The sequence below is a fragment of the Xenopus laevis genome, chromosome 7L, assembly GCF_017654675.1.
Source record: "Xenopus laevis strain J_2021 chromosome 7L, Xenopus_laevis_v10.1, whole genome shotgun sequence".
Lineage (NCBI taxonomy): Eukaryota > Metazoa > Chordata > Amphibia > Anura > Pipidae > Xenopus > Xenopus laevis.
Genome location: NC_054383.1, coordinates 112,007,354 through 112,020,006, shown reverse-complemented (window position 1 = coordinate 112,020,006; position 12,653 = coordinate 112,007,354). Strand labels below are relative to the sequence as shown.

At 42.0% G+C, this 12,653-nt stretch overlaps 1 protein-coding gene across 1 annotated transcript; it reads left to right on the top strand.

Moving 5' to 3' along the window:
* The first annotated feature begins 232 nt into the window (after positions 1-232).
* erfl.L (ETS repressor factor like L homeolog) lies at positions 233-11,574 on the top strand. Its single transcript, XM_018226287.2, has 5 exons — positions 233-404; positions 5,553-5,787; positions 9,720-9,897; positions 10,776-10,890; positions 11,030-11,574. The coding sequence occupies exons 1-5, from the start codon at positions 341-343 to the stop codon at positions 11,572-11,574; spliced, it is 1,137 nt and encodes a 378-aa protein (XP_018081776.1). The 5' UTR covers positions 233-340.
* Positions 11,575-12,653: the final 1,079 nt, after the last annotated feature.

The window sequence follows — 12,653 nt, the reverse complement described above, 5'->3', positions numbered from 1 at the left end:
GTTCCCACATGATTCTTTCCACTTGCCTCTCCTCCTGTTCATTCTGCCCCACAATGTTATTATCCTCTTCAAACATTTCTTTACACTGAACCTCGTTTGCAAACCCTAACTGCTTGCTTTTCCCTCACCCTGTTCCTTTTTCCCTATCCATTTGCTATTTATCATCTTCCACTTTTCTCTTTCGCCTGCACAAACCTGCTTTTCTCACCCTCCTCCTACCTGTTTTCCTTCCTTCTTCTCTCCCCACTGTTCTTCTGTTCTCTCCCACCTGCTCTCTACCTCCTGCTCTGCCCCAACTTTCTCTCTTCTGCTACCGGCAACCCTGTGTGCAGAGCCGAGCATGGACTGTAGCTGTGTGTCTGACATCCTCCTGACTCCCTCAGTGCCGGCTCTCTGGACTCCAGGTAACTTTATATTTCAGCTAAGTGAATACGTCCCTCTTGTGTCCCTTCTCTGCTCTGTACCGCTGACTAAGGCTCTTTGTAAGGCTACTAGCCCCCAGCTCTGCTCCGGTATGTTTGCGCTGGTGCTGTGAGCAGTCCTGCGCCTTTAGGGCGCTTTGCCTCCTGCTGCCCAAGTTTAGAGTGCCGCTCATTTACTATAATGTTACAGTTAATAGGTAGCGCCGGTTAGTTACATGGACCCTAGTGCTCTCTATAACAGATAACAGGGCAACCTGCACCATGAGATGGTGTCTCCTCTTTTCATGGGTCCTCAGCATTTCCCTTGTGTAATTCGTTGACGGTTCTGATGGCTCTGTGCCTGCATTCTGACATGTAAGCCACAAAGTCATGCCTGGAACTTCTTCCTTTAAATCATCCCAATCTATTGATGTTCCATGCTCTAGTCTATTCCCTATCCCCTGATGCTCAAACTGAAACTGTGCGAGCAACTAATCCCTTTGGTGCGGCCTCTAAATCCCAATATGAGATATTGATACTTTCATTCTCTTTCTCACTCTCCCCCAAATGGAGCCCATCCCTTGACATTCTGCGTATCCTAAGAGCCACCTTCAGAGGGGTACAGACAGTACAACTATAGGGCTCCCACTGAAAATACCCAGTACGTATCAAGTGAGGGAGGGCTCAAGTTCCTCACCTGTAGAGGGCCCTAGAGGACAAAAAGACTTACTGGAAACTACCAATACTCAGTAACTTGGAGCCCTGAAAAGCCCAGTTTTGGCCCCAAAGCCAGCTCTTTCCTGATGCCTGGCTAGGATCCCTTGATATTCCAGATGGGAGCCATTGGCTGCAACTAGAACAGCCTCCCATTCTTAACTAACAAAGTGACAATTCGTGGGTCCAGTTGGTACTCCACTCCCTAGGTCACCAACCGAATCATTAATATACTACTACGGTCTACCTATGTGAACACCCCTGTCCCTTGTACGCTATTCCCTATGCGACCGCAATTGATCCTTTGAAACTCACCCATATGACAAGACGACCCATTTCTTGGTGTCAAAAAAAGGAGGAGCTCCCTGGTGGTCAAATACCTTGATGAATGAGGTCCTCCAGATTAATAGTCCTTTCTTTGGATTGTCCTATGTCCTACCTTAAACCTCCTGTCTCTGCCAAACCCTCTTCCTCGTACAGTCTATGATCCTGGGCACCTACTGGGTATATATTTTAATGGAAAAATGGAAACTTCCTGTCTCATTTTTATCAGATATTACTTGTCACGCAGATTTGTCGCATTGTAATGAATAAAACTCATTGGTAAAAATGTTCTAGGTCTCCAAAATAACTCTAATTAAAGGCCTATCATCAGGATGGTGAAATATATCACTATTTGTAACCAGTGTCACTGGGAATACACAACCAGTATTTATATTATCAGCAGTTATTTCATCACTTGTACATGTGGATTTAAAAGTGTAACTAAATCAGACAATAAAAGATAATCACATTATTTATGTTTTCATTGAATAAAGCTGATTGTAGCTATTAAAAAAGGGGACAATTTTAATTTAAATTTGAAACAAAAATGTAAAGCGTAATTAAATGTTAATAGGCGCCGATACAGTCCTAATATTTGTTTATATATAAAGTGTTGACTCGGTCATAGCGATCTAATTAAGCTGTAAAATACAAATAGTTGTGTCGGTAGACGAGTTAAACATGAATATACAGTATAACTCTATTCTTTAACAAAGTGTAAAAACACGGGCGCACGTGCAGCGCTCTAGGGAATTTGCGCATTATTCTAATAAACAGAATACAACGCTCAGCGCTATATAATTGTATTAGTAACGATTGCGCAGCTCGGGCGAGGTTAAAAGGCACCACAGGTGTATGGTTACCTACAGGCAATACGAATGATCGCGTCTACAACCCGATTTGTCGTATTTGTATCTTTAGGAGATTTATATACGATCTGATCACGCCCTGTACCAAGTGCAAGGAAGAGAATTAGGTAAAAGGCAGATACAGAGCAGGAATAAAAAAGATGAACGGGAATGGGAAGGCAGTTTAAATATTAAATATTTATTTTCACCAACTGCCCTAATGGGCGATTCAGTGCTGTACCAAGTGATCAGAACCAGCGCTTGCAATTAATACTGTTTGTACAGACAGATCAGGAAAATAATGAATATTATTTTAGTCTATACAATACAGGATAGTATATATATATATATATATACACCATAAAAGTCACTGCTTCGTAGAGAATCAACCCCCCTCCAACATTTTTCCCAATGAAAAATGTGTCATTCTCAGCAACTTTCCAATATAAATTAATTACAAAATCAGTGGTTTTCATATTATTTGTACATGTAATTAATATTGAAAGCAGTATTTGCCTGTTCCTTTCTGCACTGCTGGTTCTCGTGATTGTAGGAATGAATCATAAGTCAGCCTTGTATGCGCATCAGTTGACTTCTGCTACATTGTTTCAAGAGTCAGAACCATCAGGACAGAGAATGGAAAGGGACAGACAGATGCTGCTTTCCCTAGCAACTGCATTTACAAATAACTTTGTAATTAGTATATAATATATATTGGTGCATAGGTAACATTTTCTCTATTTTAAAGAAATGTTATGACTTAATAGGATAGTTCACCTTTTTAGTATAGTGTAGAAAGCAGAATTCTAAGACAATGGTCAGTTTTCCTTCATTATTCTGCCTATTATCATCATTCTTGATTTTTATTGCTTTTTTCTATTTATTTTCAAGTCCTCTCCTATTCATTTTCCTTTTTGATTGTAAAACTACTCCCTGACACCCCTAGCAACCAGATTAAAGTTCAATAGTCAAGGCATGATTGGACTTGGATTCTTGAATGGTAGAAGAGCTGACTGCCCATACATTGTTTCTGTAATCAGGCAAACTGAGAAAATAAAAAAAATAAAAATTATTTCAGGCTTGAACTTTAATCTGGTTGCTAGGGGTGTCAGTGAGCAGTTTTACAATCAAAAAGGAAAATGAATAGGAGAGGACTTAAAATCAAAAAGAAAAATGAATATGAAAAGAAAAAAGCAATGAGAACTAAGAATGATGATAATAGGCAGAATATAAGGGATAATAGTTTTTAAAGTATACAAGATAAATAAAGAAGATCATTTAAATAGTTACTTTTTACTGACTCTTCTATATTAAAAGTTCAATGTAAGGGGGAACTTGGAGTCTGATTAGTGGCCAGCTCCACGCAAGAGCCAGAAGAAGTGTTTCTCCAAGATATTCCATAAAGAACATCAATATTGTCCAAAAAGCATGTGGAAAAAGCACAGTAAGCTTGTGAAAATGCAGCCATGAGTAAAATTCTGCTTATTGCAATATCTCTAATGGTTGCCCCCATCCCCTCCCTTTTATTCAAGCAAATTTTCATCATCAGGACTGGAGTAATGGGTATTGGCACACTGGAAATTTAAAAAACTATTTTATCTCTTGCACATCCCCAGTATTTCTGAACCAATGTGGGTGTGGTTGGGCAGTATGCCGCCCCTAAAATCCTGCCGCCCTAGGCCCGGGCCTTGGTGGCCTTTCCACAAATCCGAACCTGTATCCAGGGCCCATCATTTTCAGGGGGCCAAGTGTTGTGGCATTTGGGGGGCTGGAGCAAGAAGGGTATGTGGTGGAGTGGGAGCAGGATCTGCATTAGGGTGGGAGGGTGGGAGGGTGGGAGGGGCCCTTGCCTACATCTGTGCATTGCTCTGGAATACCATTTATTTTGCCAAGCAGCTGGTGTATAATGATAAGGTTATTAGACCTGCCCCTAACTAGATAGTGACATGAAATAATGTGTTGGAAATGCTCAGATAAGATCCCAAGCAACTTCCAATCGACACAGATTATGAAAGTAGTCGCTACTGAAAGTAGTATTTGTCATCTCTTCTTTTCTCAGTTTGCCTGATTACAGACACAATGTATGAGCAGTCAGCTCTTCTACCAGCCAAGAATCCAAAAAACAAAACCCCCAGCTACTCATTCAGCCTCTAATAGGAGTAAACGTTTCATCCACAACATGCCAATTACATTGCTCCTTGGAAGGGATGGTTCACCTTTAAGTTAACTTTTACTATGTTACAGAATGGCCAATTCTAAGCAACTTTTCTAATTATTTATTTCTAATATGAAGGGTTACATGCCTACGTGCCGACCCTTGTAGGCCTCTGTACTTGTTTTTCTGTACGACCCTGTACTGTCTCTTCTTAGACAACCTTGCATAAGTATCATCATGTACTAAAAACAATATTATCAGCTTGCCTCAGACAAAATATCTTAGCTAACGCGCATGCACACATTTGTCTCTTTTCTATCTTGTCCATCCTGAAGGATATACCTATTACAGACATATACTATGCTAATAACTATGCTGATACGTCACTATATTGGGACGTATCAGCATAGTTATTAGCATAGTATATGTCTGTAATAGGTATATCCTTCAGGATGGACAAGATAGAAAAGAGACAAATATGTGCATGCGCGTTAGCTAAGATATTTTGTCTGAGGCAAGCTGATAATATTGTTTTTAGTACATGATGATACTTATGCAAGGTTGTCTAAGAAGAGACAGTACAGTGTCGTACAGAAAAACAAGTACAGAGGCCTACAAGGGTCGGCACGTAGGCATGTAACCCTTCATAATAGTTTTTAAATAATCTGCCTTCTTCTGACTTTTTCCAGCTTTCAAATGGGGGGGGGGGGTCACTGACCCCATATAAAATCAAATGCTCTGTAAGGCTACACATGTATTGTTATTGCTACTTTTTATCCAATGCAAATTATCTCAGAATATCACTCTCTACGTCATGTTAAAAGTTAACAACCCCTGATGGCCTTCTTCTTCTTCTTCTTCAACCTTTGTGATCAGGCTTTAAGTACATTAGAAGTAGAATACAGGCGGTGACAAACACAGTGTGCTACTATCCCGAGATATACAGCTTGTAATGAGAATTCCCAGACTGGGGCTGCATAATTAATCATGTTTGTGATGAGTGTATTGAAGTGTGCCAGATGCTTCAGGCCAGTATAACAATCCTCAGCCCACATACTGGCAACAATTAAAGGCAAACTTTCAGTCTAAATAGGATCTTTGTCATTTCAGGGTTTGCCTTTCCCGACTGGGCCTACAAACCGGAGTCAAGCCCCGGGTCCAGACAGATCCAGCTGTGGCATTTCATTCTAGAACTTCTTCAGAAAGAAGAATATCACGATTTCATTGCCTGGCAGGGAGACTATGGAGAGTTTGTCATCAAAGATCCCGATGAGGTGGCGCGGCTTTGGGGAATAAGGAAATGCAAACCTCACATGAACTACGACAAGCTGAGCCGGGCATTAAGGTATCTGCCATAAGTACCACTTTGACTTATAATAAATCACTCTCTCCTCTAAAGATGCCACTGCATGCTATAAACTGGCCAACCACAGAAGATGCCAGGAAGCCTTACACCCAGCACCCAGCCCTGGTACTAATAACAGAAAGACTGAGCCAGTTGTTATAAGGAACGTGCACACTAATTCTGCACTAACATTTTGCCAAATTCTTAATCCACAATCCAAAAACCCAATCAAACCAAATCTTTCACCCTGAATATTTTTATTTCCAACAGTTTCTCACCATTTTTTGAAGTCTTGCATCCTATTTTATGACAATAGAATTCAATGGACGTTTTTTGTTTTTGCAACAGATTTAGCAAAGATCATTACAGGTATTGGATCTATTATCTGGAATGCTTGGGACTAGAGGGTTTCTGGATACGAGGTGCAAGCATTTTATTGTATTGCTATATGTAAGCACTTTCTGGAGAATGGGCTCCATGTAATAAATCACGTACCTGTGTATTTATAGCTGGGACCTGGGTGGGGGAGAAATATTGACATTCCCTCGTTTTCTTCCATTTGAAACCCCCAGTTTTTGCAGTACTTATTTGTAAATGTTTCAAATAGCAATGAGGCCTCTCATAAAAAAAATACTTCTGGTTTACAAATATGGCGTCTTTTCATGAATCGAGCATTCTGATTGGCTATGTGTACCAAGTCAGATGTACTCCAGCCAAGACTCCATTTCCCAGAATGACTTGCATGTTTCATCACCATCTGTGTATCCCCTTGGCTTCTGATACATTGTTTCCATAATTAGAAGCAGCAAGGCAGAGAGTTGCTTAGCATTACATTTTCTTTCATAAGGCAACATTTTATTTTTGGGTTCACAGCTCCTTTAAGAAGATATTTCCATTCTAGTATGTGATGATCAGACAATAAAGGTGCAATCTTGTGGCCATATACATACAGAACCCTTTGTTTGATCAGATCACTTAATGAATGATTTGTTTTAGCAAAACTCCCAGCATCCATCTGGACTTGATTTATATAGTTTCCACTCAGATAGGTTCCCCAGCCTTCCTACATTTCCAGGGCCCCAGTCGTCTCTAACGTTGGCCGAGCAGACAGAGCGTGTTATCCGTATACATATTGCCTGATTCATCTTTGTGATCTGCAGTTTGAACCAAGAAGGTCCCCCTGGGGATTGTGGGTAGGCAGGGAGGGGGGATTCTCATGCCTCTACCGAAAAATTACTTTTGACATTTAATTTCAAAACTCTTTTCTTTTGCTAACACTTGGGTGATGTGTCTGCCCTGTGAGCACAGTAAAGTCTCTCTGGAGAAGAAGGGGAGACAAGCAGACATATCTATGTATTACATGTGCAGACATAGACAGTATAGCTGATTTACTATAATAAGTATCAGCAAGCTCTCCCTTTGGTGTGTATATATATATATCTATCTATATATATATATATATATATTTATATATATATATATATATGTGTGTGTATAGCTGCTGCGTGTCAGCCTTCCCTGCTTAGCCCACATTTAACCCTTTCATACAGGACTTGTTTTAGGTCTGGGCCCCAAAAAATATTGTCCTGGGCCCAAAGGGCCTTAAGCTCTAAATGTACTACAACTCTTGCCCCTTAAATCAATAAACATTGTTTAAAAAGAAAAAGCTAAATATTACCCTGTACTGCTTTACCATTTGTTCGCAGAGGGTTCCAATCTTTGGGGGCCCAGGACAACCCCCCCCACACACATTTTGGTCCATGCAGGGGTGTATTTATAGAGGAAGCAGACCTTGTGACAGCTGGGGGGACATGTGATTTAGGAGACCAGTGGGCACGGGCTGATAAAATAAGCCCTGGCATTTGAAGTACATAGGGGCCCAACCAGCCCACTCCACAGTGACTGTCTATGGCATCTTACAGCAGCCCCTCTGGCATTTGCCAGAACAGCTTTCCAGTCTAGGCTTGGCTGAAGCAGTTATTGAGACTGAGCTAGAAACTAAGCCCTGGCATTTCAATTACTCAGAGGCCCAAGCAGCCCCAACAGGCCCAATAAAAAGACTGTCTGTGGCAACTTACAACAACCCCCCTGGTATTTACCAGAATCTACAGATTGCCCCCATCACTTTGAACTGGCTGTTGGGATCACTGTGATGTGAATCCAAACATGAATACAGGGAGCAGACCCCATGGTTCTGAAGCAGTCTAAACCCATTGTGTGTGCTTTGGTCTATGAACACTTTGATTCATTAAGCCAGATTGAGGCGAAAATGGAAACCATGGGCCCCACAGCAGCACAGTAAGGTATCTGAGCTAGGCAATGCTACAGTACAGGTGGGGGGACTATAAGGGACTAAAATAAATAATAACCAAGACAAGGTTTTAGTTAAGCAAATTATTGCACTAGGCCAATGGGCACAAGTTGTCCTCTCATCCTTTGATGAAATACACTGGGCCAGAACCAGACTAGATGCCCAGAAATCTCTGGTTTTCAGGGCAATTACACTGTAAACCCTGCCCAGGCTAGTTATATCCAGGGCTCTGGTACAGTCTCAGGGGTGCGGGAGCCTTATTACAAGTCATACATTCATATGCTTCATTTATGTCCTCCATATCTTGATCCATTTAGCCTTTCTCCTGGTGGTGGTAGCGCTGTACATGTTCAGTGAGGTCTGGGCTGATCAATACCTGCATGTATAGAGCCCCTGTACCTCCACACACACTAACTTATACACAAAACATGCTATTTCCAGACTCAGCCTTTGGGAGCCAATATCTTTCTGCCAAAGAACTTTATGAGATTTAATAATAGTGCATCAGTAGCAAGTGCCAGTGCAGGACAATGGGCAGAAACTGTTGGACCTGCCCTTGTTATATATGCAGGTGGTTTAGTTGTGCCAAGCGCTGCCTGACTTACCTTTAGTGCAATTTTGCCTCATTATCAACTACTATCAGGTCAGGTTACAATTCACTGTGCGAGTAACAAACGCTTGTATTGCCTATTTGGATCTAAGAGGAAGACTTTGAATGACGTACAGTGGATTCTCCTCCCCTTCTTACACACCTTCCCAGCATCCCCTGCCAGCACTGATAGCAAACATATGTTGGTAGCTATTGTTGCAAACTACCTGGGCACTAATCAGGGCAGCCATCAGGGGGGGACAGGGGGGATAGTTGTAGGGGGCCCCCGAGGGTAAGGGGGCCCCCGGCCACACCACACTTACTTGATTAGCCGGGCCCCCCATCTTTCTGAGAGCTGCTGATTTCGGGAAGGCATGGATGTTTAAGGGGCCCTGGCCACCAATTTTCTTATAACGTTGGGGGGGGGCTGGACACCAATTTTGGCCACCATTTTTTTCTCATGTGGGGTCCTAGCCACCAATATTTTTTAATGGGGGGGCCCTGGCCACAAATGTTTTTTATGGGGGGCCCTGACCACCAATATCTTTTTATTTTTTATTAACATGTGGGAACCCTAGCAACCAATTTTTTTTTGTTTTTTTACTGTGTGGTGGGGAGGGCAGACCTGTAGGTGGGGCTTGCGGTGGGCGCAGCCCAGGGGGCCCAGGAAATATTGTTGTATGTGGCCCTGCGATTTCTGATGGCGGTCCTGGCACTAATAGTTCAGTTACCCCCTGCTACTGCTCATTACTAGAGAAGATAATAATCAGCTTGCCTTCTAAAGGATCTTGGTTTAGATTAAAATGGAAAGCAGTATTGGCAAAACTTTCCCTTCTGACTTTTGAAACATTTTAGCGGTCACTTCTCTTCCACGTCAGATGGCTCCTCCTAGGCTGTTTCAGGAGTCAGAGCAGGCAGTGCAGAGACATATACTGCTTTGAGCAAAAAAATTAATTTACACTGGACATGTAAAGAATGGGAAGTTGCTTTGAATAACACTCTGTTTGCTTCCCCCTCTCTCTCCCCCTGCAGGTATTATTATAACAAGAGGATTCTGCACAAGACTAAAGGCAAACGATTCACCTACAAATTTAACTTCAGTAAAGTCGTGTTGGTGAATTACCCACTGTTGGATATGGCCAATTCCTCCCTTCTGTTGGGGCAGAACCCATTCCCAGGGGCCCACCCTCATGATCCCTTTTCTCCAGAGGTAGGTGGCCATGCTGTGGCTCCACAGTAACATTGCTAAGGAGACCCTCCAGATGTAGTTTTACACTACACTACTTTATAGTCAAACAGGAGTAAAGTAAAAGGGAAACATGTCATAGAGGTGCTGGGCTACACTGATCCCTTATAAATGAAATTTATCAGTGCTGCCCTTCTGGCTGGATTTTTATAGAAGTGTCCCAATTTTTCTCATGATCAGGTAACCTTATCATAGCCACCATAGAAAGTGCCCTACAAGATAAAGCAACTATATTAAAATTGCCTTCCTTGCTCCCCCTAGCTCTCCAAAGCATATGCAGCAGAATTGTCCAATAAGAATCATGCTTACCGCTACTGTCAATCATCTTGTTATGATGTAATATACAGGTATGGGACCTGTTATCCAGAATGCTCTGGACCTTGGGTTTTCTGAATACGGGGTCTTTCAGTAATTTGGATCTTTATACCTGGTCTACTAAAAAAAATATAAAAAGATTAAACGCAATGGGATAATTTTTCCTCCAATAAGGATTAATTATATCTTAGTTGGGGTCAAGTACAAGGTACTTTTTTATTATCACAGCGAAGAATGAAATAATTTTTAATCATTTGAATTATTATATTAAGATAGAGTCTATGGGAGACGGCTTTCCCATAATTTGGAAACTTTCTGGATGATGGATCTCATACCTGCATTTCTTGACAATACGATACAGTAGTTCAGGACCATGTCGGTGGAGCAGCCTTGCTATGGAAGGTCAATGCCCCTTTACAGCAGATGCTACAGCTAAAGATAGTGGGATTTGTATTCCTGAAGGAGCAGGTGGCAATCCATTGGCTAATACTCAGTAGTAGAAGTTGACCAATGTGCTTTCTCTACAGGCTTTGCAGTCTCTCTTCTCCTCTACAAGTCGGGCTCCACTCCTAGATCGCCCTATCACTGCCCCAGACACAGAGAAATTACGCTTAGAGACGACCTTCCCATTCCTGGGCTCAGGTAAGTGGCACTGCCATACTGATCCCTTTTCTCCTAAAGTGAAGAACAAACAAAACCATAGCACTTTTAAAGTAGACAAGCACTCCAGCTGTGAATGTAATACTGATATTAATGTAATATGTTTTACTCTCTGTTGCAGGTTCTGCGTATACCAAGCCCCCAGCGTTGCTGCCACCCTACAACAGAAATTCTCCTTTTCCTGACTACTCATGGGGGTTTAACCCCTACCTCTCAAGCAGCTTTCCCCTCAGTGGCTCCAAGTTGCCCACCTCCCTGTATCCACCACAGTTCTACCCCACCTCACTATCCCAACTGCCCCCACCTCTGTCTCTCTTGCCTGGGGAGCCTATGGACAGGTCTAATAGCTTACTCCAAGGCATACCCCAAAGGCTCTGCACTAGCCTTAACCCACACATTGTGCCCCCAAGAGGAGGGGCAGATCTAAGCAGCATTGTGGCATCAGCAAGGAGGGAGAGGGCCGAGCAACCAGAAGGAAAGCAGGAGCCCGAATCAGATTCAGACCTTGAAATTACGGACGTGAGCGACTGCAGCTCAGAGGCAGAAGGGTGTGTGTACAGTCCCCCCTGCCCCGTACCCCCCATGGGCACCGGCCAAACAGGAGAAGAACGACCCAAAGCAGATGCCAAGCTTTCTCTGGAAAAAGTCACCGCTCCCACCAGCTAGAAGCGGAGACAAACACAAACTATAAATAGATGTAAAAAAAATATATATATATTATATATATAGCTCTATGGATATATATGGGGTAAATCATGTGTTTCATGAAATTGTTCATCCCTGCAGCCAATTGTGGCGACATATTGGGTTGCCCTACTGCTGATATGGAGCAATGTACACTGAAAACTCACAAGCGCTTATCCTTTCTTTCCTTTATGTATTTTAAAGAGAAAATAACGATTTGCCTTATCCTAAATATGTCTGAACTTAGTGCCAAAGCACCACCTTGTGGTGGATAAACAGGGGGCAGAGTGTTTGCCAGCTCAGATATCCAAGCAGCTCTGTTTTGGGATTAAAGAAGGAACAAACGTTGAGATGGGGAAAAAAAAAGAATAAATAATAAATTAGGGATTTCCAACCTAATAATCCATAAATCTAAGTCCATTTTACCGTGATGGACAAGAAGAAAAAAAATATATATATATGTATAATTTTTAGTATTTTAAGTATAGAAAAAATGTGGCCATTCTGATTTTACTATAATACAATTACCCGCATCCCCCTGATATTATTACAATACATGTGTTTCGTTTGCCATTTAACACTGGTGCCAAGGTGCTCCTAAAGTTTAGGGGCCATACTGGGCTGATCTTTTGGCTCCCAGGCCTTCTATTGGATTATAAGGGGGGCTGCGCTGGCCTATTGAGAAGAGAGGACAACATAAATGTGAGATTTTACTGTCAGTCTGGTTGATATCTGGCCAAGCCCTGATGGCAGCTGTCCTTTTGGTCCCATACAAACTAATACACCTTCATTTTTATAATTTTTGAATTATTTACCATTTTCTTCTGATTCCATCTAAAAACAAATGCTCTGTAAGGCTACAAATGCTCATCTTTCTATTCAGGCCCTCTCCTATTCCCAGTCCAGTCTCTTATTTAAATCAAGGCATGGTTGCTAGGGTAATTTGGACCCCAGCAACCAGATTGGTAACATTGCAAACTGGGTTGGTAAAATTGCTGCTGAATAAAAAACTAAATAACACAAAAACACAAGTATTGAAAAAAATGAAAACCAAATTCAAA